The 27,500-nt window shown below is 43.9% G+C and overlaps 2 protein-coding genes across 9 annotated transcripts in view; one reads left to right on the plus strand and one right to left on the minus strand.

The window, feature by feature from the left end:
* Window positions 1-11,184, plus strand: part of scn1lab (sodium channel, voltage-gated, type I like, alpha b) — a 35,837-nt gene extending 24,653 nt beyond the window's left edge. For 3 of the 8 annotated variants that reach the window (XM_076302652.1, XM_076302644.1, XM_076302646.1), the window contains 10 exons: window positions 1,685-1,820; window positions 2,447-2,601; window positions 2,946-3,119; window positions 4,005-4,127; window positions 6,985-7,260; window positions 7,849-7,902; window positions 8,363-8,500; window positions 9,056-9,160; window positions 9,415-9,685; window positions 9,971-11,184. In XM_076302652.1, the coding sequence (XP_076158767.1) occupies window positions 1,685-1,820; window positions 2,447-2,601; window positions 2,946-3,119; window positions 4,005-4,127; window positions 6,985-7,260; window positions 7,849-7,902; window positions 8,363-8,500; window positions 9,056-9,160; window positions 9,415-9,685; window positions 9,971-11,184 (2,646 nt within the window). Of the gene's footprint in view, window positions 1-1,684; window positions 1,821-2,446; window positions 2,602-2,945; window positions 3,120-4,004; window positions 4,128-6,984; window positions 7,261-7,848; window positions 7,909-8,362; window positions 8,501-9,055; window positions 9,161-9,414; window positions 9,686-9,970 lie in introns of all 8 variants that reach the window. The other 5 variants (XM_076302651.1, XM_076302647.1, XM_076302650.1 and 2 more) reach the window with 2 other exon arrangements.
* An 8,570-nt stretch (window positions 11,185-19,754) lies between these two features.
* LOC143141792 (uncharacterized) overlaps window positions 19,755-27,500 on the minus strand; it is an 11,819-nt gene continuing 4,073 nt past the window's right edge. Inside the window, exons 2-6 of the mRNA XM_076302499.1 lie at window positions 25,134-25,300; window positions 23,472-23,731; window positions 22,447-22,749; window positions 20,153-21,230; window positions 19,755-20,017 (exon numbers count right to left, since the gene is read on the minus strand). Of these exons, the coding sequence (XP_076158614.1) occupies window positions 19,755-20,017; window positions 20,153-21,230; window positions 22,447-22,749; window positions 23,472-23,731; window positions 25,134-25,275 (2,046 nt within the window). The 5' untranslated portion in view covers window positions 25,276-25,300. The remainder of the gene's footprint in view (window positions 20,018-20,152; window positions 21,231-22,446; window positions 22,750-23,471; window positions 23,732-25,133; window positions 25,301-27,500) is intronic.

Here is a 27,500-nt window from a genome sequence, read left to right on the forward strand (position 1 = left end):
AGAGAGTGAAAGGAGAGGGAAATTGATTTTCTTCTGGAACGTTCTGAATCTCCACACAGCATGCTTACATCATTCCCCCGCGCCGCATCAGCCCGGTCTCACGGCAACCAGTGCTGCAGTTCAGTGTAAGACGATTTTAGATATTTTCCTTCCCCCTACCCCCTCAATATGTGTTTTTCCTGTTTCAACTTCTGCCCTTTTCGGATTGACTATGCCAGTGACAGTGCCATGTGGGGAAAAAAACACACAAAAAAAACACAAAACCTCATTTCAGAAACCTCTATACCACAGTAAGTGAGATACATGTGTCCTACCAAACATTTGGAGTGTCCTTAACCCCTGCTATTGACATGAATCCTATGATGATTCTAATTTAATGTTTACTTACAAAAAAACAATGAGCAAGCCTTTCATAGCATTCACATGTTAGTATCTAACAGGACCCATCTCTCTGCCTTTCAAAATGTTTCAAACCTAACATTCACCACTTATGAACATTAAAACGCCCTGACCTCCTACACCTATTTGTTCCAGGGGCACTCATTGCTTAGTTACCACCCTGGTCCATGCGACTTGGATGCAGTGTTGGCGTGGCAACGGCAGACGCCCTCTTAGACTGAGCTCTCAGCATTGGTTAATGAAGTTCGCTAATGCGGTGGCCCCTCTTCCTCGTCCGAAGTCTGACGGATCAACTGTAGCTTGAGCACTGCTTTAAGGAATGGATGTTCAAAGAGTGTGTTTTCATGTCAGGGGAGAGGGGGCTTTATTTTCTTGTGGGATTGGGCAGGGGTGGGGGCAGGATTTGCAAATTGATTGATTGATTGATTGATTGATTGATTCCAACCCTTCGTCAATGGAGTCAAGGAGCGAATAGACAAACACATATTGATGTGATTTGTGTCTGATTGATTGGAGGAAGGGTGGGGGGTGGGACTTGGGTTTTGTAGAGTGGATCTGGTTGGGCGGGTTTGGGCAGGGCTTGATAGTGTACCTGATTGGGTGTGGACATGAAAATACTCCCGCACAGCACATCTGCCAGACACAGCACAGGCTTGGACTGAATGACAAACAATTGCACCTTGGAGAGACAAAAAAAAATGAAAATGAAAATGCATGACCATAAAATGAATGAAAATGGCATCAAACGTACCCACAGCTCAAGGCTGGATCGCACCAAAGAACCAGACGGAGATGAGTTTTTGCTCCTCCACCACCACCAACAACAACAACAATAACAATAACAAAAACTTAAAAGCCTTGGTCAACAAAATGGCTGCTGATTGGCAAGTGTTCTGGAGAGTGGTGTGTTCCAGGAGGCTGCGGGCACCTTTGGATGACCCTGAATGATGCATGTCTATGAGGGATGATGAGAGGCCAGCCACAGAAGTCCAACCCTGTTCAGCTGGGGCATGGCCAGCCTAGACACAGAGTTAGAGTCTCTTCTGCCTGCAGTGACAATGGCCTTTGTCTGTGTGTGTGTGTGTGTGTGTGTGTGTGTGTGTGTGTGTGTGTGTGTGTGTGTGTGTGTGTGTGTGTGTGTGTGTGTGTGTGTGTGTGTGTTTGGATGTGTTATATGGTTTGGTATTGGGATGTATGTGCGTGTTTGTGTGTGTGTGTGTGTGTGTGTGTGTGTGTGTGTGTGTGGTTGCTGGGTGGGGTGCGTGGGATTTTCTCTGTCCTCCAGAAGCTTCCGGTAGACAGGCAGCTCAGTTCGTCAGAGGGGAGCACGGTGGACATCCGACCCCCAGGGGAGGGGCCTGAGGGCTCCATAGAACTGGAGACAGAGGAGTCCTTGGATCCGGAGGCCTGCTTCACTGAAGGTGTGTGTGTGGAGTGGGAAGAGTGCACACGTTTTTATGTGTGTCTGATTTTAAAACAGCAAGGGCCAAGGGATGCGTATCCACACAAGAAGCTCATACAGAGAGATTTTCCTCATTCCTGGAGCCTGAGATGTACCTCAGATGCCCTGTCTGAATGGATACATTAACCTGGTATTAGAGTGGATATCTGTACATCTCTCGCTTTTCCTCCAGGCCTTTATTTATCCACCATTCCTCTCAGTCTCTCCTCTGTCAAAGGGATTATGAATGGAGCTGAATACAGAACGTAGGAGTCAATGGATATTCCCCTTGAGAAGCTCTGATAGGATAATAGAAAGAGAGAAAGAGAGAGAGAGAGAGAGAGAGAGAGAGAGATGGGGTCTTGAGATTCAGGCTTAAAGTCATGAGAGGGCTTTATGCTGGATCCAGAGTTCTTCTAAGGATCAGTATAAATACACACTGTGGAGATTTTCCAGAATACATTCAGCACACACACACACACACACACACACACACTATACAAGAGTTCAGACAGTAAAATGTCTCTTAATTTGGTGTTTGCACATGTCTGTGTGTGTGTGTGTATGTGTGCATGTGTGTCTGTGTGTGTGTGTGTGTGTGTCCAGACTGTGTGAGGCGTTTTCAGTGCTGCCAGGTAAATGTGGAGGTGGGTCGCTGGAAGAGCTGGTGGACGCTAAGGAAGACCTGCTTCAGGATCGTGGAGCACAACTGGTTCGAGACCTTCATCATCTTCATGATCCTTCTTAGCAGCGGTGCTCTGGTAGGAATACACACACACACACACACACACACACACACACACACACACACACACACACACACACACACACACACACACACACACAAGCATACACACATAATTCCTCTCTTAGTCTAAGCCACCATAAACAGCCCTACAAATCTAAATAACCAATTAAATAACATTCATAACAGCCACTACCATTTTGTCTGTAACTCTTGTGGTTTCATGGTTGTTTGTGAGCCATTTGGAGTTTGTAGTTTGGAGCGCTTTGGGTTGCACTCTGTGCGTAAGAAAATGTGCTATGTAAATAAAGACCTACTTACATAGTTTCTGAGCCATGATTTCCCTTGCGTTCCCCCTAGGCCTTTGAAGACATTTACATTGAGCAGAGGAAGACAGTGAAGACCATGCTGGAGTATGCCGATAAAGTCTTCACCTATGTGTTCATCCTGGAGATGTTGCTGAAATGGGTGGCCTACGGCTTCGTAAAGTACTTTACCAACGCCTGGTGCTGGCTGGACTTCCTCATTGTCGACGTATGTCATGTTTGTGTGTGTGTGTGTGCGTGTGTATGTGTGCCTTAAACCTCTTATTGTTAGGCTGTAGTTACATTCTTGAGAGTTGGAAAACTGTCTGTTAAACCAGTTAAATTATGTGTTTTCTTTAATGCTTGACATTCTGAGTATCTTTGGACCGCAGTTTGGCAGTATAGTAAATATCTGGTAACACATGACAGTATCGACATAAGAGTGACATGACACTGTCATTAACACATGACACTGTCATGAAACCTAACCCTAACCCTAATCCTAAACTCTAACCCTAATCCTATAACCCCAACCCTAACTCTAAACCTAACCCTAAACCTAACCCTAATCCTAACCCTAACTTGTTATGACAAAAACCGAATGTCACTTAATAACAGAAGCGTTATGTCATAAACGTTGTTAAACTTGTTTATGACACGTTCATGACAGTGTCATGTCACTCTTATATCAACACTTTCAAGTAAAGTGTAACCAAATGTCCATGGGCGGATTATGAACTTTCGGGCCCCTGGGCCGAGATGTATTAAGGGCCCCCCACTTATTGTCGTATATGTGGGAGGGGGGGTTTGGGGGTCTTCCCCCAGAATTTTTTTAATTTGTTTGATGTGATTTCCTGTATTCTGGTGCATTTTGGGGATGGCCAATACTAAATTCAATCAGATTCATAGCCTACATCCTGATTTGTTGATATTGAGGCAATGATTCCATGCAAAGGCTTGGGCTTCAGGGCCCCCTGACCCCTTGGGCCCCATGGGCCCCTGGCCCTGGGCCCGGTAGGCCCGTGCAGTAATCCATCCCTGCAAATATCTAAATGTTAATATTAATTGTGAACATGTGTGTGTATGTGTGTGTGTTTGTATGTGTGTTTTGCAGGTGTCAGTGGTGAGCCTGTTAGCAAACGCTCTTGGTTATTCGGAACTGAGCGCCATCAAGTCCCTGAGGACTCTACGAGCACTGAGACCCCTGAGAGCCCTGTCACGCTTTGAGGGCATGAGGGTACGACACGCACACACACACACACACACACACACACACACACACAGACACACACACACACACACACACACACACACACACACACACACCACACTTTCTAATGAATCTTTTTAGAAAACTGTATTTATGTCATAATAACTACGTTATGATTCCAGTTGGGTAAATGTTCATAAAACCCTATGTTAGAAGTTATCTCATGTTGATGGTGTTCTCTGCTGCATGCATGCTGTAGTGTATTGAATTGGGCGTAACGCTGTGTGTACTTTAGCTGGTGACTCTACTGCATGAACTGTGTGTTCTTCTGCCGCTCTGTTGCATTTTTGTGTCGTCAGTTGTTGTGCTCTATAACGTATAATTTCTTTCTCTGTGTCTCTATTGTTGTCTTCTTTTCATTTGCAGTAAACAAATGTAGTGACGTCATCGTGCCTCTACAAGGTTTTGTGTTTTAGTTTTGTTGTTGATATTATGATTAAAGTATGTGTGTGAATGTACGCTTATTTGTAAGCCATGTAGTTTTTTTTTGTTGTCCCTTCTATCTTCTACTGTGAATATATCACTTTGTCATTAGGCATCAGTGCGCTCACTCACTCAAGATATTTATCTCAAGCAGTAACTCCAGTGTTTTAAAGGAACATGGCCACATTTTGGAAGCTATTAGGCTAGTTGGTTCTGACCACCTCAATGAACTATGCTAAGCTAGGCTAACGGTGGGTGGTTCAGACTGAGTTGCTGCACGGTTACTTCACAGAGACGTGAAGGGTATAGGTATATGAAAAATTATTCTACATCAGATTGTGAGGCAAGTAATATTTGCATATTTAATGTATTTTAGTTTTCTAACCCCAGTATAAAATATCTCTTTTTCATAGACATAGCTCACAGATGTGTATGTGTGTGTATGTCTGCATTTACAGTGATGAATATGCATGTGACCTCTGGCAGCCTATGTGTGTGTGTGTGCAGGGATGGGCAGTATTTCTGATACATGTATTTCAAATACGTATTTCAAATACAACATAGGGCCTACTATTTTGTCATTTGTATTTTATTGGGTTGAAGAAAATTAGATAGATAGATAGATAGATAGAAAGATAGATAGATAGATACTTTATTACTGTATTTTAAATCAAAATACTTTATTGGTGTGTATTTTTATATTTTAAAAATACTGCAAAATACTCTCCAATATTGGTCCGATACCGATTTAGAGTAACAGATTGGCTCAACCCTAGTTAAAACAAAAGATAACATTATCATTATTGTGAAATGCATGAGTGCCAGTGCAGGTCTGAGCTGCGCAAATCAACACAAGGCATTGGTGACGTGACCCTGATTGGGAGTGAGGTTTACACATTTGTGTTTAAAAGGGGAAGTGAAGGCTACATGTGTACTATGAAAAGGCAGAAATAGCGGTAACACTTTACTTGATGGGTGAGTTCATAACACATTCATAGCAGCTGCCATAAACTGCACTTTAATCATTCATGACTGTTTCATGAGACATGACTCAACATTCATACCAAACCTTTTATGAATGTGGAAGACAGAACGATGACATCTTGTCAAAATAAAAGTCCAACAATCGCAAAGCAGCATTGCCGTTTTTCTCTCCAGCCTTTGTAAATATTTCATGAATATCTTATGAAGTCTACATCGAATGTCACTTTACTATACAAGTTGTTAAGTATTCATAATCACTGAATTTAACACTGGGAGGTAAACTAGCCTACATTCAGCTGACCTGTATTTGTGTAACCTAGAATGTGTAGCCTAGAACGGTTGGACATTCCCAGTAGCAAAAGATGAGAAATCATCTGCAAAGGTATCATAAAACAAATACATTTTTATAAAACAAAAATTATTTGCTTGACCATGTTCTGTCTTTTTGGCACTGGAGTAGTAACCTGGCCCTAGCCAGATGAATTTCGCTCCGCCTAGCTCCACTCATCCATCTGGAACCGATCCATTGAAGTGTTGCTTCAGAAGGCTGGACCTAATCAAAAAATGCTTGCATATGATTGAATAAGCCACTTGTCCGTCATCTATTGACGTGCTACTTCAACCACTCTCATCGAAGCCAACCCGTGACGCTGATAACAGTCTCACAGTCGCTTCTACGCTATGTCACATCTATGAAACTCCCGCCCTGCGTCCTGATTGGCTAAACCATAAAGTTGGTTGGAGAAATCACTCTCAATGGAAGAGGTTCCAGATGGATGTGAGTGAAGCTAGGCGGAGCTAAGCGGAACGACATTCATCTGGCTAGGGCCAGGTTACTGGAGTAGCCCATTGACTCAGATGTGACGTGATCAGGTAAGAGGTTTGGAACAAAAACGGCAATGCTGCTTTGCAATTGTTGGACTTTTATTTTGACACATTTTTGTCGTTCTGTCTTCCACATTCATGAAAGGTTTGGTATGAATGTTGAGTCATGTCTCATGAAACAGTCATGAATGCTTTATGTGCAGTTTATGACAGCTGCTATGAATGTGTTATGAACTCACCCGTCAAGTAAAGTGTTACCGAAACAGCATTAGCACAAGACAAATCTTTGGCACTGTGGCTGCTTTAATAGGCTAAATGCTTCAGATAAAAAGCTGATTTAAGTCATTCCATGCTCCCTCTAAAGAAGTATTTTGAGTATTTTCAAAATACAACAGTACAGTATTTTATTTTGATGTGTAATATGGCTACAGTATTGTAGTTTGCAGGGTATTTGGTATTTTATTTTAAAATACATTGTGATGTATTTTTGCCCATCCCTGTATGTGTGTGTGTGTGTGTGTGTGTGTGTGTGTGTGTGTGTTTGTATATGTCTGACCTGTGTGTGTGTCCTCCTCTCTCCCTCTACCCGTAGGTGGTGGTGAACGCTCTGCTGGGCGCCATCCCCTCCATCATGAACGTGCTGCTGGTGTGCCTTATCTTCTGGCTCATCTTCAGCATCATGGGCGTCAACCTGTTCGCCGGCAAGTACTACCACTGTGTCAACAGCACCACGGATGAGCTGCTGCCTGTTTCACTGGTCAACAACAAGACAGAGTGCCTGGCACTGGTCAACGACAGTGCCCGCTGGAAGAACGTCAAGATCAACTTCGACAACGTAGGCGCGGGCTACCTGGCACTGCTGCAAGTGGTGAGTAGTAGGGGTCGGGAGAATGTAATGCAATAGTTATGATACATGTAGTTAACAGATGACAGTTAACTATTAAACTAAAGATTATTTCAATACTTTGAGTTGTTTTTAGCAAGTAGTGTCACACTTGCCTGTACCTGTTGTTGTTGTTGTTGTCTTGTGATTGTGTGTGTGTGTGTGTCTGTGTGTGTGTGTGTGTGTGTGTGTGTGTGTGTGTGTGTGTGTGTGTGTGTGTGTGCATTTGATATAGAAAGAAGTTACCAATACATGAAACTTAGAGTTGGCAAATTAGAACATTAAAATGGTTATGGTAATGGTATAGTTATGGTATACTGTATGTAATTCTAAACAGTCACAGAGATCGTGTCTATTCAGCTGAACTGATGTGACTCAATTATTATGTACCAGAGCAGAGACCAGACATTACAGTACTACCAGTAGCAAATGAGATAAATGTGCATTGTACAGTGTTCCATAACCGTGTTAGTGACTGACCTCATTCTCTCATTCTCTCTCTCTCTCTCTCTCTCTCTCTCTCTCTCTCTCTCTCTCTCTTTATCTCTCTCTCACTCACACACATGTTCTCAGGCTACATTTAAAGGATGGATGGATATCATGTATGCAGCTGTGGACTCACGCAATGTAAGAGTCTGTGTATAGACACACTGACAGATTGTGTCTGGTCTTTTCTGCTTGACTGAGGAGAAAACCCCTCTTGCTGTTATTCAAAGGGGTTTAATTAGCTAACAAATGTCTATTGTTCCTCTATTTACTCGAATATAGTGTAACTACTTCATTATGTCTAAAGGAAGTTGTTGTTGCTGTTGTTGTTACTAGAGATAGTAGTAGTTATATTAACAGTCATTATTTTTCAGTGTAGTGTAAGTGTAAGTAATTGCTGTACGTTGTCAGAGATAATGAATGTGGTTTTGGGAGTTAACTGGTACTGTAACTGGGGTGGTGGTAGTGTAGTGGCTAAGGAGCTGGGCTAGCATTCAGTAGCTTGAAAAGTTGTGGGTTCAATTCCCAACTTTCACCATTGTGCCCTTGGCACTTACCTTCTGAATGGAGAGATGTAACTGAGTATGTGTGTTTTCCATAGCTGGAGGAGCAACCCATGTACGAGGTGAACCTGTACATGTATCTCTACTTCGTCATCTTCATCATCTTCGGCTCCTTCTTCACCCTCAACCTCTTCATTGGTGTCATCATCGACAACTTCAACCAGCAGAAGAAAAAGATAAGAGCTCCTTTCTGATTTCGCATATTCTCACTGATACTGTCATGTTATTGAAATGCCAAATTAAACATGTTTTCCCTTTTGCATTCCCTTAAAGCAATGAAATACATTTAAATAAGAAATGAATAAATTCTCTGTTTTGAGGTAAATGGTGTTTAATCAGGGTAAACTCAATTCAGGATTGATTGGTAACATTTTACTTGACAGTATCGACATAAGGGTAACATGACACTGTCATGAACATATGACACTGTCATGACATAACCCTAACCCTAACCCTAATCCTAATCCTAATCCTAATCCAAACCTCTAACCCTAATCCTAACCCTAACTCTAACCCTAACCCTAAACCTAACCCTAATCCTAATCCTAACCCTAACAAAAAAGGAATGTCACTTAATAACAGAAGTGTTATGTCATAAACGTTTATGATTTGTTTATGACACATTCATGACAGTGTCATGTCATGTCATGAATCTTATGTCGATACTGTCAAGTAAAGTGTAACCTGATGTTTTTTGAGGTTGTAACCAGTATTGGTTTTGGTCCCTTTACTTTGGAGGTCAGGACATCTTCATGACAGAGGAACAGAAGAAGTATTACAATGCCATGAAAAAGCTTGGATCCAAGAAACCACAGAAACCAATTCCAAGGCCAATGGTACTAGAATTTCAGTGTTCACAATACTGTATACAGTGGACATTCACTCTCTACAGATAATACCATAACTGTTTACCTATTTGATGAGGAATAACAATGAGATCCTTGAAAATAGTCTGCTATGCTGTCTAGTCTGCTAATCTGCTTTTCAGACCTGTAAAGACTCCAAAAATGGTTAAAACTACTTTTGCATTATGTACAATGGTAAGCAATAATCAGCGGCTGTCTCTCTCTCTCTCTTTTCAACTCCTCAGAACAAGTTCCAGGGCTGCGTGTTTGACTTTGTCACCAAGCAAGCCTTCGACATTGTTATTATGATCCTGATCTGCCTGAACATGGTGACTATGATGGTGGAGACGGACGACCAGACCACGGACATGGACAATTGCCTCTACTGGATCAACCTGGTCTTTATTGTTCTCTTCACTGGCGAGTGTAGCCTCAAGATGATCTCGCTGCGACATTATTACTTCTCTCTGGGATGGAACATTTTCGACTTTGTGGTGGTCATCTTGTCCATTGTTGGTAAGATCCTACACATTCAATTGATCAGCTTGCTTTAATCACTCAATTACATATCTGGTTTTTACCTGTACAATTTATAGTATAAATAGACCCCATGTAATTGACAAATGACAAACCAAGGCCTGTTTACTATACAGTATAGTATTTCGATAAACTGTAACTCACACTTAACACAAGGGACAGGAAGTAATGCAGTGAAATGCAGCATTAGTTGTTTAAGCTCAAGACTGAACCAGTGTTGTTTGGTAGACTGTCATTCATGATCCATTCTTTTCCACATCACAGGTATGTTCCTCTCAGACGTCATCGAGAAGTACTTTGTGTCGCCAACGCTGTTCCGAGTCATCCGTCTTGCTCGGATTGGCCGCATCCTGCGTCTCATCAAAGGCGCCAAGGGCATCCGCACGCTTCTCTTCGCCCTCATGATGTCACTTCCTGCTCTCTTCAACATCGGCCTCCTCCTCTTCCTTGTCATGTTCATCTACGCCATCTTTGGCATGTCCAACTTCGCCTATGTGAAGCATGAGGCGGGCATCGACGATATGTTCAACTTCGAGACGTTTGGCAACTCCATGCTCTGCCTGTTCCAGATCACGACATCAGGCGGCTGGGACGGACTCCTGGCGCCCATCCTGAACAACAAGGAGCCCGACTGCAGCTACCGGATGGAACACCCTGGCAGCTCAGTGCGTGGCAACTGCGGCAACCCGTCGGTGGGCATCTTCTTCTTCGTCTCGTACATCATCATCTGCTTCCTGATCGTGGTCAACATGTACATCGCCGTCATCCTGGAGAACTTCAGTGTGGCCACGGAGGAGAGCGCGGAGCCACTGAGCGAGGATGACTTTGAGATGTTCTATGAGGTGTGGGAGCGCTTTGACCCGGACGCCACACAGTTCGTAGAGTACGACAAGCTGCCCGAATTTGCCGACGCACTTGACCCGCCGTTGCGCATTCCCAAGCCTAACAAGATCCAGCTGATCGCCATGGATCTGCCCATGGTGAGCGGCGACCGCATCCACTGCCTGGACATCCTCTTCGCTTTCACCCTGCGCGTGCTCGGCGAAGAGGGTGAGATGGACGCGCTGAGGGGTCAGATGGAGGAGCGCTTCATGGCCTCCAACCCTTCCAAGGTGTCCTACGAGCCCATCACCACCACGCTACGCCGCAAGCAGGAGGAGATGTCCGCCACGATCATCCAGCGTGCCTTCCGACGCTACCACCTACGCCGGACAGTCAAGCGTGCCTCCAACATGTACCGTCAGCTGCAAGACGGGGGGGCCGTCATCGACCGGGGCGGCGAGAAAGTTCCCGACAAGGAGGTGCTGGTGATTGTCAAGTTCAACGAGAACTCGGCCTCGGACAAAACGGACATGACCCCCTCATCGGCCTCGCCGCCCTCCTACAACAGCGTTGCCAAGTCCGACAAGGACAAGTACGAGAAGGACAGACGGGAGAAAGAGGACAAAGCGAAAGACACTCGAGACAGGAAGAAGTGAAGTGGGACTGGACTAGACTAGACTGGGCCCCCTGGGCAGAGCCTGAGACTGATGGAAAAATGAGGGACGGTTTACAGAGGTTGGGAGACTGGCCGGGGTGTGATTTTATTGATTGCAGAGCTTGGGAACCTCCCCCACCAAAAGGTGTGTGTGTGTATGTATGTATGTGTGTATGTGTGTGTGTGTGTGTGTGTGTATGACAATAATGTGAACTGAGCTAGCACACACATTACGACAATGATGGTGGTGAGGGGAGGTTTTTTTGGGGGGAATTGCTCATAAAAAGTTAATGGTGCCACAACATTGGGAATGCCACAAACTGGTGGTTAGGTATAACTGATGAAGTTATGTGCGTTCCCCCCATTGTAGGACACAGTGCTGCTAAAAGCGAGCGATAGAGGCCACTTCCGAGTCTCCAACAAGGGAATGTGCATTTCTAAGATTTTATTTATTATTCTGAGTGTTGTAACAATCTGGAAGACAAACTGTATACTGTTATGTCTGCCTGTAGCTAGCGCTCCTAGCGCTCCGGCTGTATTATTTGCTTGCCTTCTTGCCATCATTTTATGTTTTTGTTTGTATAAAAAGAAAATGGGGATCTCAATTATACGGCACATCAATGTTTTCTACTCGTTTTTGATTGTGACTATAATGAAGCATATCCCAGGTACGAACACAGACAACACACAAACAAACACATGAATGACCTCCTCCAGGAGTCTAAGGTCACAATGTATGTCACAGCTTAGAGAACTAATTAGAAGCCTTGGAGGTTGACAGGCAGGAATGTGGCTGGTTAAAAGCCTCAAACAAATGTACACAGGCACCTCGTCTGGCCCTCGATATCAGCAAGCTGGATCAACACTGGTCGAGTTGAACTGAGGCTGTAGACTCACGTGAAGTTGAGATTGTAAACCCGTGTGAGGTTGAGGTTGTTGACTTGCGTTAGGGTGAGGCTGTAGACTCACGTGAGGTTGAGGCTGTAGACTTGTGTGAGGCTGGGGTTGTAGACTCACGTGAGGTTGAGGCTGTAGACTTGTGTGAGGCTGGGGTTGTAGACTCAAGTGAGGTTGAGACTAGTCTCACTTGAGATTGAGGCTGTAGACATGTGTGAGGCTGGGGTTGTAGACTCAAGTGAGGTTGAGACTAGTCTCACTTGAGATTGAGGCTGTGGACTCACGTGAGGTTGAGGCTGTAGACTTGTGTGAGGCTGTAGAATCAAGTGAGGTTGTAATTGTAGATCCAACTAAGGTGGAGGCTGTAGACTCAGGTCAGGTTGAGACTGTAGTGTCACGTAAGATTGAGGCTGTAGACTCGCATAAGGATGAGGTTGTAGATTTATGTGAGATTGAGGCTGTAGACTCGCATATGGATGAGGTTGTAGATTTATGTGAGATTGAGGCAGTACACTCATGTAAGGATGAGGTTGTAGATGTATGTGAGATTGAGGCTGTACACTCACAGGATTTTGAGGTTGTAGACTCACATAACATTAAGGTTGTCAACTCAAGTGAGGTGGCCCAAAGTGAGGTAATGTCGAAGAAGTGAAGAGAAGGCCGAGCAGAACAAGGCTCAGTTTCGTCTGCCCGTGTTCCAAGACTGAGGTTGAGTCGAGTTCCACAGCCACACAGAGCCTGAATGTGCACCTGTCTACAGGTGCAACACAACAAACACAACACGCATCACAAATCAAAATAGAATGTCCTCTTATCTCAGAGATTCTTTCACTCATTCTCTCTCTCTGTCTCATGTCTCCTGTTTTGAGTTACATTTTCTTTTTCTGTCTAAACTTCCAGAACAAATAGAAAACAGAAAACACACAAAAAATATGTTTCTAGAGGATGAGAAAATCTAGACTCACATATTTCTGCAAGGTGAAACATATAGAGTGTGGATTTCAGTGTCTGTCTTTAACAATACATGGTAGTTCATTTCAATATGAATGAGCTATTTTTCATTCTATAGTAATCTATTGGGTGGTGAAATGTTTGTATATAATGTACTCCAAGTTGTGGGCACACTATGTATCACAGCTATGTATGTGCTTCTGAAGAGCACTCTTCCTGATTCTGTTACCTATCATATTGTATATGGGTGCATATTACTTCTGTGGTAGTGAATGCGCTAGAATGTACGAATCGGTAGTGTGTTTACGTGTGTGTGTGTGTGTGTGCGTGCGCATTAGTGTGCTTGTACACCCTTGTGCATATTTGCAAATGTATGTATGAGCAGGGTGTGTGTATGTATGTGTATGTTTGTTTGTGCGTCCATGTCTATTCACACTTGTGTATGAGAGTATGTATACAGAATTGGACTTTGCTTTCTAATTATCATGAATAGTGTTTATATTGTAAATAGTAGTTTTAAACTCATGAATTTCCATGCTTTCTCGTCAGTTTTTTAATCATCAAGTTTGTTTACATTCTGCTCAGTACCCGGTGAGGCCACAAAGCATTGTGTGTCTATGGTAAATGTTTTCAGAACTATGATGCGATCAGTAGCCATCATTATCCATATGCCTTTAGTGTGGGTAGTCAACTGCATGCTGAATAGTAATCCGCCACACAGTGACATTATTTTAAAAAGCCAAAAGAATAAAGATCATATTTTTTGTACGGAAATGTCTGTTCAGTTTCTTTTTTTTTGTGTTTGATTTTATTTTCCCTCATGCATACAAATTTGATGACAGAAAAATGTGAATATTTCTGTTTTTATGTCTGGCACAATGAACTGCTGGATGAAATACATATATATTTGATTTTAGAAATCATTTTAATTTCAATTCGTTTGGGGACATATTTCATATATACACAGTAAATATATTTAATTTTTTTTCCCCTCAGAGATCTATGGATGTTCACTTAACAAAAGCGATATTTTGGATTTGTTATAGTGTTCACTGTGTGACATTTTTGTTCAGACCAAAGATGTGACAGACGCTAACATCTGAGTCCTTTCTTTTGATTCTCTTTTCAAAAATAAAGCACATTTTTGGGAAGCATACGACACAGACAAGTAGTATGTTCATTATGAATGCATGAGTGTGAGCCATTAAAGGTGCATGGAGAGGAGAGTGAGAGGGCGGGGGGGGGGCGGGGTCCATGTGTGTGTGTTGGGGATGGGGGGGGTTTGCAGCTGTTAAAGAACTGTTGGCATTTTGTGGAAAACCAAAGCTACATGCCAACAGTCAACAGGGGCACAGATGGCAGTCGAAGGGTATTTCTCTGGCATGGGAAACCACTCAAAGGGCTTTTAGAGAGTGTGCAGCTAGCTTAGCATTGGGAGTTTTGATCTGGAGTGCAGAGTTTGTGCCAGCTCGAGCACCAGCTCTGGTGAAGCTGAAAAGGTGGGTGGAGGGGTGTGTATGGGGGGGGGGGAGGGCTAAAATTAGTGCTGTCTTTTGTGAGCCACAGAGCGGTAGCCGTGGCTGTGCCCCCCATTATGACTCATGCAGTTTGCATTTGGCCACACAAAGCCAGCGTCCTCAGACACACCTCAGGACTCCACTTGTGTGTTTATTTGTGTACATGTATGTGTGCGTTTCTATGAGTGTGAATATCAGGACTCCACTTGTGTGTTTATTTGTGTATGTGTGCGTTTCTTTGAGTGTGAATATCAGGACTCCACTTGTGTGTTTGTATGTGTGCGTTTCTATGAGTGTGAATATTTGTATATATATGAATCAAATATATGAATATTTGAGTGCCTGTGTGTAGGTGGATGGAGGAGAGGGAGTGGTGTACTGTGTTTACATGTATTTGTGTATTTGTGTGCATGTTTGTCTCTGTGTGTGTGTGTGTGTGTGTGTGCTATTTTATAACATTCTGCTATTTATTAGAGGGACCCTATGCAGTTTTAGCAATTTCTTCACTGTTTTCTCACTTTTTGCTCACAGTTTTCTCTGCAGAGCTCCCCATACAGCTTCAGAGTATATATTTTGCGACACTCCTCGCTCGGTCAGTCTGCCGTTTCCTCTTTCTCTGTTCCTCTGACAACACTTTACTCGCGTTCTGCTTCTTTTCGCTGGCTCTGCCTTGACGAATGTCTGAGAAACTCCATCACTACCTTGTAGCCAGTGCTTGGAGTGTATGTGTGTAGTCCTCTGAAGCAATTCATTACATCGTGAGACCTCGAGACTTTCTGACTGAGGCCGGTGGTCCGCCAGACCAAAGTTGCAAGGCTGGTTTTTCTGCTCACAGATGCTAGGGGGAAGCAAGACGACCACCATTCAACCCAGAAAGTCATAACCATTCCAATGACTCCAAAGCTGTTAAGTTAAGGTAATTTAAGCTTAAAAAACTGCACAGTTCCCTTTTAACATTGAAAATAGCCATGGTACACACATACATTATACACAATGTGGGGACATTAGACAGTGAGAAAGAGACAGTATATGTGTGTGTTTGTGTGTGTGAAAGAGAGAGAGAGAGAGAGAGAGAGAGAGAGAAAAAGGAAGGATGGAGAAAGCACCTAGCGTGGGTGTTCCCATGCTGCCTTGCGCGCGATTTGATTCACGCTGCTAAGGCAGCCTGGAGACCATGGAGCAAATTTTCGCCTGAGATAGGGGACCAATCACAGAACAATGGGGAAAGCAAGATGTTGATGAGCTATTTAAAGACGCATTTGATAGACATCCGTGGCACCCAATAAACGGATCTGGGCATTTTTTTCAAATACGAGAAAATGAACGCTTGGTTCCCAGACCTAGTCTCATTGAGAAGTGGTGGCGCTAGCCAGGCTAGAAAGCACCAGGAACACTCTCCAATCAGACACCATAATCCTGCTGGAAATTCTCTCCTCCTGTTGCCTAGCAACCTGACATCACAGTGCCTGTACCAGTGATTGATCTGCTGTACCTTCCCAGAATGCTTTTGGCTGGTGTCAAGCAGGCTTCCCCTGCCCCACCCCTGACCACAGAAAACACACAGGGCACCCTCCAACAATTAGTGTGTGTTGACTGCATTAGCGATCTTTCAGTAAGGAGAGCATGATGTATTTTAATGGTTCTCCGCACAGCTTTGCTGTAGCCATTATATGTATGACCAGACTATGAGCCTGCTCACCCACTGTGTGTGTGTGTGTGTGCGGTTGTGTGTGCTGTGTGAGTGTGTGTGTGTGTGTGTGAACAGGGTCAACCTCTCCTCCAAACCATTCATCCCTCCTCCCCCCTCAGCTCCCCAAGGACTAGAGGAGTACAAACAGACATGTGCGGGTCTGCTATGTCATTTGTGTATGCCTCACTGACCTTTAGCCAGCACAGATGATGCTAAACATTACAGAATAGTACAATGCCAGTCAGTTTCACACGCATCAAAGTAGACTGAAAGTATATGCTACACAATCATGAGACCTACTGTAGCCTACAATAATGCATGCTACACCTGCTTAGGCCTACTTCAAAACCACCACTGCTAAGAAAAAAATGTTTTGTACTGGAGTATGCTGCACAAATATACTACACACCTGTATGTTAATGACTCAAACTCAAACACACATAGCCTGAAATGTAATATCCAATATAGTTTTTTATTTGATTATGTAGCACAGAGATATACTACACACTTGTATGTTCACGAGTTGAGCCTGAACATGCAACCTGAAATGGAATATCCTGGATATGTTTTTAGAAAGGCCATTCGGACTTAAAGAGCATGGTGGACCTATTGTAATTGTATTTGCAGTCTATTGGCACAGTGTTTGTCTATAGGACAGCATTCACAGACCCTTTGTTGGCGTCTGAGGTGAATTTTAGCGTGGAAGGCTCTTTTACAAAGACAGGGTTACTGAACATGTGGTGTTTAAGATTAGTGTTTTGTGTGTGTATGTGTGTGTGTGAGAGAGATAGAGAGAACAATAGAGAATCAGTTGGCTATTTATTGGCTCACAGTCTGCTACATAAAATAGGCCTAACTATTAGTAGTTTTTACTTTTTTAATATTCAACAGATTTGGCTCAGTCCCCAAAATTAAGTAAAAAATTTAAAAAGGGCTTCATCTTTTCTTTGGACTCAATTGGAGTCTATTACTGTTTTGTACCCTTAATTTGTTTTCATTCTGTCTGTGGTATACCAATGTAAAAAATATAATATAAAAACACACAAAATAATAAAATAAAACCTCTAATTTTATTGGGAAAATTCTTCTTCTCTATTCCTCTGGGTGATGTGTTCATTTTAAGGCTTGCCAACGAGCATCAGACACAGATGCAAGTAACAGATTGTACAAGAATACTGGTACCTTCTACCTTCAGGAACAAGGCCTACACCAATGTAAGTTTGGGAGCATTTGAAAAAAAAACAACAGAGTATGTTAGGGAATATCTCTGTGGATTTTGATGTGGAACATCCTCAGTTATGTGCATGAAAAGATCATTTAAATGTTGTAATACAGTTATACAAGGGCTTTTTTTGAATCTGGCTCAAATGTACCAAGCACAACACCTGAGACTGAGCACGCAAGTGACACCAGCCTCAGCTGCAGTTAACAGTGGAAATTGCCAAAGTGCCTCAGTCTCTAGCTTCGGAAAACCAAGCCTGCCACCTAGTGGTCACCTCTGGGAGAAAGGAGGAACCATTCTGAGTACCATTCTGGACCTAATCATAACACATACTTTTATGGTCAATTTTCAAGCCAGAAAACCCAGCTAATGACAACTTAATTTTAATTTAAAATGATAATTTGCCATGGAATAAATAAAAAAATCCAGAAAATGGAAGTGTCAGGATTCAGTGTAGGAGAAAAATGCTAAGAGAGAAGGAATAGTGGGTACAGTGCTAATTGTCCCAGCAGCAAACCAGCCCCCTGTTCATGACTCACCAGGGCAATGCATGTGCTGTAAAAATGTTCTGCCGTTGCTATTTTTTGTGTTTGTACAACTTTTGTTGTTGCTGTTGTTGTTGTTGTATAATCTATATATATATATTGAAAGATAAAATAAATGTTTCATGAAAACTGGTCATTGACCAGTCGAGCTTCCCACCTTTTGCCCTGATGTTAACAGGAAAAGATGTGGTTACACAAACTCTGCCCGGTCAGAGTGTTGCACGTTTACACCAACCCTACACCAAAGGCGCCCCTTGTGCAAGACCGAACAGCTGTTAGTTTGTTTGTTATGAGGATCAGGCAGTATATTACTAAGTTTGATGCATATCTAAAGTATTTATATATAAATAACTATTCATATATTTCTAGTTATTATTGACTGAGATCTGGCCTATGTTTCAAATACCTGCCATTTCCGTTTCCCCAACATCAAAATTCTGACACATTACAAAATGGCCTAGTGTAGCCCACCTTTCTGCCCACAGTAAAAGAAATGTTTGAAAATTAAACGCCAAGTTGAGGATGAAAATGGCATTAATAACATGCAATTATCCAACATAATCACATAGTTTGAGGTACACAGAAATGCATGTATGTGCAGATACACATGCCACTTACATATACGGAATCAGTAAGAGAAATGTGTTAATGATTGTTTAATCACAAAGCAAGATTGCAAGATAGAGACTGCAGTTGACAACACAATTACAAGAAAAGAATCAAGAACTACTGTTGTTACGACCTTCATTTGAAGTTAAAGGCTGAAATTACCTTCTGTATCTTACCCCAACATACACAAAACTTATACAGAAGCAGATTTAGATTTTATTTTTTCAATAAATAAATCTCCTTTACATTACTGTAAAAGAACAAATGAAAACAACTAGTTGGACTAGCACAGATCAATTATATTTACAAGAATTTGGCACGTAAATCCAGAAATGTGGTTTCTTTTGAAAATAAGTCATTTCGTCCCAACATGAACATAATACATAATGTTCATAAACCTTTCCCAACGGTTGGGATTGGAAGGTTGATGTTGATAAGCTATTTGTATTTACCAACACATATTGAAAGTGCCTTCACAGAATCTCCCTGGTGGTTGATTTCACTTAATACACACATGATTCAACAAAGAAATGCTGGGGAGTATGACGGCTGTTTAGTATGGAGGTTGATGCCCAAAACAGGCCATTCACAGGATATTACATAGATAACATCCAACCTACAGAGAGTCTTTTCATCTCCAGCTAGAAGCCTGAGTCATGCTTTCGCAAACCATGAAGGACAGAAATCACAAAAGAGGAGACTGAAAAGATATAGCTGTGTGCAGTACCGTGCAACCATAGGCCTATTCTTTTTCTCATCTTCAAGTATAGAAATTATTTTATGGCCATGAAAAGCCATGAAGTAACATGCATGAAATATCAAAATCAAAACATTCCAAATTACACATACAACCATAAATAACCAGACTTTACACAATACCCCTTTTTTCTGGGTAAGAACATCCATCATGAGGTTCGGTCAGTCGGTTGGCCAAACCCTCTGGATGTCCTCTGTGTGTCCAGGACCTCTGGAATAACTGACATCAAACCCCTGAGGCAGCCTAGACAATTCCAAGTGCTGCTGCCCTCAGATGATCCCACAAAGGGAAATCTGAAGAGTGATAAAGATTCACCTTTTGACCTTTTTCTGACAGTCAAGAGGACCAGAATAAGGTGTCTTTTTTTAGAAATGGCTAATTAGCTAGGCTTGATTGACCTCTACAGGCTTATTAGCAAGTCTGAGGTCGTCTTTTTCTTCAGGCAGACAAGGCGGCTCAGCCTGGTGCTGCTTGGGGTCCTCTTTCAAATCTTGGTTCCCGACATGGCTTCCATTCTCGACTGGTAGCTCTTGTGAGTTACTGTTGAGAAAATTCTGGAACTCAACCTGCTGCTCCTTTTTTGTGGAGTCTTTAAAGTCCTCAGTGGTTGAATAGTTGTTTTTCTCATCAGTGACAGAGCAAATGGCTGTGGAATGTTCACCATTGGATAAAAGATAAGAGTGATGTCCATTCTGCACTTGTGATTGGCTCATGTCTTTATAAGAGTCAGGCATAATACTGAAAGAATCAAGTGATGGCACCAAATTCAAATTTCTCGTACCACAGAGTTTGGTAGAACTGTCAGTGCTAGCTGGCGCTACTGAGGAAAATGACCCATAGTGGTTGAAGTGATTTTGATTGCACTCATGCCCATTGATGTGGTTGGTGGTTGTGTAGTCAGACATGGCATGGTTGGAGTCTGTGTATTCAGCACCTGTGTAGAGAGAGTCCTGCGTGTGACTGGACATCGAACCGTTCAGCGTGTCGTTTAGTACCGTGTAACTGGGGTTGGCGATGGACAGCGTGTAGCCGGAGGTGGTGTAATTGGGCGCAGTGTGAGCAGGGGAGGTGCTGTAGCTGTTGGCTGTGGAATAGTCGGAGGCATGGAGGGTGGAGGCGGAGGTGTAGCTGTCCATGGGGTAGTACTGCGCAGAGGGGCTACTGCTGTAGTAGGAGCCCAGGTCAGTGCCCTCGGCCTCCCGGAGGGCTTCAGAGAAGCTGGGCAGCGCCGGGAAGACCATGGTAGATGCCAGCGAGACGGAGGGCAGGGACACAGAGGGCAGCGAGACGGAGGGAGAACCCAGGCTCATCCGGTCCTGGCCATTCCCCCATCTCCTCCTCTCCTCGTCTTCGTCGTCATCATCGTCATCCTCGTCCAGATCGCTGCCCGCCAGGCTGTGGGTGCTGGAGTCGGAGAGACCGCTCAGCAGACTGCTGCCGTCTTCGTCTTCGTCCTGCTCGGACTCCTCCTCTTCCTCCTCTTCGGTCTCCTCTTCGTCCTCCTCATCCTCCTCGTCTTCTTCTTCCTCCTCCTCTTCTTCGTCCTCGTCGCAGTACTCCTCTTCCGACTCCTGCAGACAAGACTCGGCCTCGTTAGCCACATCCAGGTGCATGCTGGGAGCCTCCATCAAAGTATGGTCTGAGTCACGCTGCGATTGGGCAAGGGGGCTGTCGCCATGGTAACCGTTGCCGGTGGCGGCGAGGTAGAGGCTGTGCTGGTGCTGCTGCTGCTCGAGCTCCAGCTTCATGAGTGTGTGCAAAAAGTGTGTGCGCACGCGTGCCGGGTTGAACTCGATGCGCCCGGCCGCATTCCCACAGCCATCCTTGGAGCACCCGCACGGGAAGGACATACGGTCCACCTGTGGACACACACACACACACACACACACACACATTCATGCAGATACACGAGTGTGTAGTGGTTAGAGAGTCAGCTCAGTTTTTAGTGATTTTCTGATGAGGTTTTGCATCAAGCACTTGATGAGCATCCACCAATGAACCTGTTTGTGAAATGATCTACAGTAACACAGTATTGAATGGACCATGTGATTGTTGAGAAGTGAGGGTACATTGTCCTAGCTTCAACAGGTAAGAAGGAAACGTGATCATTATTTACTGATCCTGCATCATCTCCCTAAATGGGTAGCATTAACGCCTGTAGCAGCCCTGTAACCTTTCAAAGTCCTGAGTGTGTCCAGCTTATTTGCATCTCTACAGTAGCCAGGATCACAAGTCTTTTAACATCCTTTCATGTGCATAACTGAAATCAAAGATGTCAATGTCAATGCTGGGCAAAGTGCAAAGTCAGTCTATGAGTAAAGTTCTCGTGTATGAACTGAAGCAATCATGTGGCACATGACAGCTTTTAGCTGCCCCACCGATGGTTGTGCTTGGGATCTTCATGGCGTTACATTTGCAAATAGATTTTGTATAGCTAAGTTATCTTTAGTTACAGTAGACTTTAAACTCTGCACTTAGCATTTAAATTAGCGGCCGTAGTCTGTCAATCAAAAGATATTTCTCCTTTTCATGTTCCTGAAGAGACATGTTGATTAGCTGGAATTGCCTATATGCCACGCATTTCCTGAAAGACTTTTCAGCCAGCACATTTCCGATGGACCGCCACCTGTGTTGTAGCGACTATTGTTTTAACGTATCTGCACACAGAGCACCAATAGGAGCAATCCGCTAAATCTGACAAAAAGTATAAGGCGTGGTCGTGCTCTAGTGTTTACTGTCCCTGTACTTAGTTCACAGTCGCACTTTAAAAGAGCGTCAGCTAAATTATGTAAATTGTATGAGAAATCGCAGGCAGCGCCTTGGTGGGTTAGACCAGTTAGCCAATAACTCCCTTTTAAGCTATAGGATAGCTTTAGACCAACTGGTCTAACCCACCTCCAGTGTATTATGCTAAGCTAGCCTAATGGTGTCAGACTGAGTTATAGCACGCACAAAAACAAGAAGGATTTGTATCCTCTTATCTAACTCTGGGATAGACGGCAAATAAGCTAATTTGAAAATAGTTGGCTTGTTCCTTTAAGAAGTTCAGGTGTTTTCACGAGGATGTTTCCTTACCTGGCACTTGATGCCGGCGAGGCTGCAGGCGCAGGTCTCGGGGCGGCAGAAGCCTCGGCACTGGCAGCCGCACTCCTTGCGTGAGACGCGGATGGCACGCAGCGTGTGCCGCTCCTGGCCGTCGATGCGGCGGACGCCCGAGGCCCTTAGCAGCGCGCGCCGCTTACGGATGCCCAGCGGCTGTAGGAAGAAGTACTCGTCCACCTCGGCGCTCGCCACGTCGATCTCCTCCTCGCGGATATCGGCCAGCGTCAACGCTGCCGCCGCCGCCTCCTCCGACTCCAACATGCCGCTTTTGGTCAGCTGCAGGGGAGAATTGGCAGAGGTCAAGGTCATTCAAAGGTCAGTCAGCACAAACGGTTCTCTAACTTAACCTTAAACGGGTTAAAAGTGGAGTCAGGGATTGTGCAGGAAGTCACATTTGTTTGTGTTTATGTTTATATTTAAACTTATTAGCAGACGAAACATCAGAGAGGTAGCTCACCTCTTCTTTCAGCATTCCCAGAGAAATTCCATGTAGGGTTTTGTTTTTGTTTGGTTTGGTTGGCTTTGTTTGTTTCCAGTTTTCTGAGTCTGGGCTGCCTACAGAGACCGGGTTTTTTTTTTACAGTGTACTTACGGCATGGGCAGCTAGCAGTTGTGAGGAGATGATTGCTGAATGTGACAAAAAATTTTATGGGCTTGAAATCGAATCAAATCCCTGACTGCACCTTTAAATGCAGAGGATAAATTTCTTTCAGGACAAAAGTAACTTAACTAACTTCACTGTAACTAAATCATACTGTATCCATTGGGAAATACTGATGTAAGAAGGGAATGGCTCACATAGCAAGAATGGATCCCCATCAACTAAAGACATTCAAGTAATTTATATCATACACATGTTTTATAAAAATTTAAATTAAAAAAATTTATAAAAAAATGAACTGTTGCTTTCGAACACATAACGACACTTGTGTGTCGTTCATTGTTGATGAACATAAAGTGAAATCTGCAATGACAGGTGGGTGTCGAGGTGTGAAGACCTTCAGTTTGATGGCGTTGAGTTTCTCCTCCTTCAGGTGGTCCCTGAGCATGTTGCGGTGCCACCTCTCCTGCTCGCGGGCGAACTCGCCCAGGGTAAAGCGGCGGATGGAGCTGTGGCGCGGCGACATGCCCAGCGAGCTGCCGCCCTGCGTGGGCACGCTGGTGAATCCCTGTCGACGGCTGAAGTAGTAGACCGTCACGCCCTGGAAGCTGACGCCACGCATGCGCATGCGCTTACCGCGCTTCAGAATGGACGAGGCTGCAGAGACAGAGAGAGAGGGGGGCAGATAGATAAGGGGGGCAGATAGATGGAGTGAGGGGGGTAGATGGGGGGGGGGGGGTGATGATAGGGGAATATATGAGAGAGAGAGAGAGTTAAGACAAGGCAAAGTAACAGAAAGAGTGAAAAAGATAGAAAGAATTAAGATAATGATAGCATATGATTGATACCATAAAAATAGAAACATCCTTGCTCAAAGGAACACATACAACCTAAAATGAAGATAGGCAGTGAATAATTGCTGTAATTTTCTCATCTATGTAATCACAGATGACAGAAGTTAAAATAACTTACTGTCAGTGCCGGTTCAGACCTCCATGGGGCCCTAAGCAAAATCCTGCTAAGGGGCCCTCCTACCTGAACTCTGAGCGCGAAAATGTAACAATTTTTTTACACTATCATCTAACACCTCAGTGCTCCCAATACAATCATCCCACCCCATTTTGGATGTCTATGGAAGTTACCAAATATAGTGTTTTCCCTATAGAGGACTAGGAGAAAGAAACATAATTGTGTGTGAATCACCTTCACACAGCAATAAATGCCCAGTTTCGGTTTCATGTTCATCTTCTTAATGTATGAGGCACTGTCGCTATAACTGTATAGGGCCTACCAACTTGTCTGTCACTAGCTTGACAAGAGGAGACGGGGGAGGGGGCCTTTATTAACTTGCGGGGCCCTACGCAACTTGCGTAGTGTGCGTATAGGGAGAACCGGCCCTGCTTACTGTACATTACATATTACAAAATGACATATTTATAAATAGTGAAAGTCCCAAGGTTTCCTCCAGATTGAGATAGTGAAGAATAGGTAAATTAACTGAAATAAATGAATAATGCATGCACAGTGACATAAATTAAATAAAAAAGAGCAGAAATTAATAAATAAAAGGATGAGTTGTAGAAAAATGAAGAATTGTAAAAATAAATCACAATAAATACACAAATCATTGAATAAAAAGTAATTATGGAATTAGTCACTAAATCGTGTAATCATGGCTGTCACTTTCATATGTGGCTTTTATAAGGAAAGCAGAATGCAGTCCTAGCATTATGAAGATAGATGATATGATCAACAGCCTAATATCCCTTTAGTATCATTCTGAAAGTAAGGTCAACAGACCTTGATATATAGCCAATAGGTGACACCGGAGGCCTTGCAGGCCCATAACGGTAAAATAGATCTCAGATGTAAATGAGACAAATGTTTCTTGTAAAAAAATGTTTTACATATACACATATCTATTTTCTAAAAACAGTTAATAATAGTATATTACATATTGCCAGCTTATTCAACAAGTTAGAAATCAACTGAAAGCTCAGCTGTCCTGACTGACCCTGAGGTGACCTCCATCGCAATGCATGCTGGGATGGACACTCACGCATGAGTTGGGTGGTGGGGGGGTTGACGCTGTCATTGCTGTTGCCACTGTCACTACCGGAGACGTCATCGAACTCTGGCAGCAGCGAGCAAGGGGAGGAGCCATCCTCCTCAGAGAACTTCCTCTTCAGGATGCCACTCATTGCTCTGGATGGCCGCGCCCCTACACTGGATGGGGGGGGGGGATGGGGGGGGGGGGGGGACAGAGAGAGATAGAGAGAATGTTACAGATCAGTATTGTAATACAGGTAAATTGTGGATACAGGTAAAATAGAGCAAAAATGCAATGACTCGTGAGGGCTTATTTTAAAGCATCACTTGTTTTTTATTTGAGTATAAAGCGTGAAAGAGATGCTTAATCTACAACCATCCAATCATTAAACTTCTAACTTGAAATTTATATTAGTTTTACATTAAGTATTATGTTCCAAATTCCTTTATTTCTGTTGAGTGAAACAGAAAGATCTCTGAGTGAAACAGAGAAAGAGAGAGAGAGAGGGCAAAGAGAGAGAGAGAGAGAGAAATAGAGAGAAAATTTCTCATTTTCTCATTGTGATTTTTCTCAATTAGGATTTTTCTCATGAAAATCATATGTCATATGTTGTCTATAGTGACAGTGGAGAATCACTTCACTACATACTGATCTGCACACATAGATATGGATACATGTGCGTAAACATACACACACAATATCACACACGTACACGCTCGTTCGCACACGCGCGCACACACATACACTTAGAGACCCTCACTGATGTTCTATGTTCTCAGCTCTTTCTTTCCATTGTATCCCAATGGCTCATGCCTTCATGTCCTGATTACTACTCCCAACCCCACCCCACCCCACCCCACCCCTTCATCACCCAAGATCAGCTCTGTCTCTCTCTCTGTTTCTCTCTCTCTCTGTTTCTCACTCTCACTCTCTCTCGCTCTCTCTCTCTCTCAATTTCAGCCTTCTTTCTACCAACCTCCATCGCTGGCTCTCCCCCCTTCCCTCCCTTCATCTCTCCCATTCCAGCCACCCCTCCCAACCTCCGCCCCTCCTTTCTTTCTCTCTCTCCATCATTTCAGCATTCTCTCTCTACCACCCTCCCCCCATTCCCTTTTTCTCCTTCTTCTCTAACTGTCTCCCTCACTACCTCCCTTAATCACTCCCTTCCTCATTGTCCTCCATCTCTCCTTCTCCAACTGTATCTTGCCTCGTATCTTTTCTCTCCTTCCCTCACTCCCTTCCTCCTCCTCCCTCTCTCTCTCTCTGCTTTAGTCTCTCCATCTCTCCTTCCTTTGCTCCATACCGCCTACTCCTTCCCTTCTCTCCTTTAAATTCACACACTCCCTCTCTCCATCCTCTCCCTTCTCTCTCCGTCCTCCGCTCTCCTTTCACCCCCCCCCCCCTCCTTCTACCCCCCCATCCCATAAACACAAATATGTTTTCTCTCTCTCTCTCTCTCTCGTCTTCCAGTGAGTCGTTTGCTGCCTCTGTCTCCGTCTGCGCTGAAGCCTGACTGAGGAGGGGACCACTGGGGGAGGGGGGGTGGGGGGGAGCGAGAGACGGATGGGGGGGGAGAGTGAGAGGGAGAGAGACAATAATAGGAGAGAGAGGGAGCAAGGTGGTGGTGGTGGTGGGGGGGGGGGGTGAGTGGTGGTGGTGGTGAGAGAGAGAGAGAGCGAGAGATGGAGAGAGAAAGAGAGTGAATGGAGAGAGATGGAGAGAGAGAGGTAGTGAGGGCAAAGGAAAGAGATGCAGGAAGGAGAGAGGAAGAGCAAACGAGAAGCAGGGAGAGGCAGAGGGAACGAGTTTAACGAACGAGTTTAAAACACCACACCACAAAGAAAGACAGAGACAGAGGCATCTGCAATTAGATCTTATCTTGCCCTGTGGTTTCAGCTTCAAGTTCATCAAAATAATATCACTAACACAATAAGTAGGCATGTCCATGTATGACAACTGCAGGCGGCATTAAATACAACACACACACACACACACACACACACACACACACACACACACACACACACACACACACACACACACACACACACACACACACACACACACACACACACACACACACACACAATCTATATGCACCTGAAATAATGTATAGAAAAGCACAACATATCCAAGTGCACGCACATGCATGCATGCACACACACAGTCCAGGGTATGCTGCAGTGGTTAGGATGCTGGCTTCTCTGTTCCAGAGCAGATATTCAGGGCAACTGTCAGCTCCACTCAGCTCCCTCCATTCCACACACACACACACACGTTTCTCTCCTCATTCTCCTCCTCTCTTGTTCTTCTCCTCCCCATTCCTTTAATTTCTTCCCTGCTCTTCTTTTCTTTTAATCACTTTCTCTATCCCCA

Source organism: Alosa pseudoharengus, unplaced genomic scaffold (genome assembly GCF_046254945.1).
Source record: "Alosa pseudoharengus isolate Yale_2024_CS ecotype anadromous, Long Island Sound unplaced genomic scaffold, YU_APseudo_1.1 YU_APseudo_1.1_scf_24, whole genome shotgun sequence".
NCBI classification, from domain to species: domain Eukaryota; kingdom Metazoa; phylum Chordata; class Actinopteri; order Clupeiformes; family Clupeidae; genus Alosa; species Alosa pseudoharengus.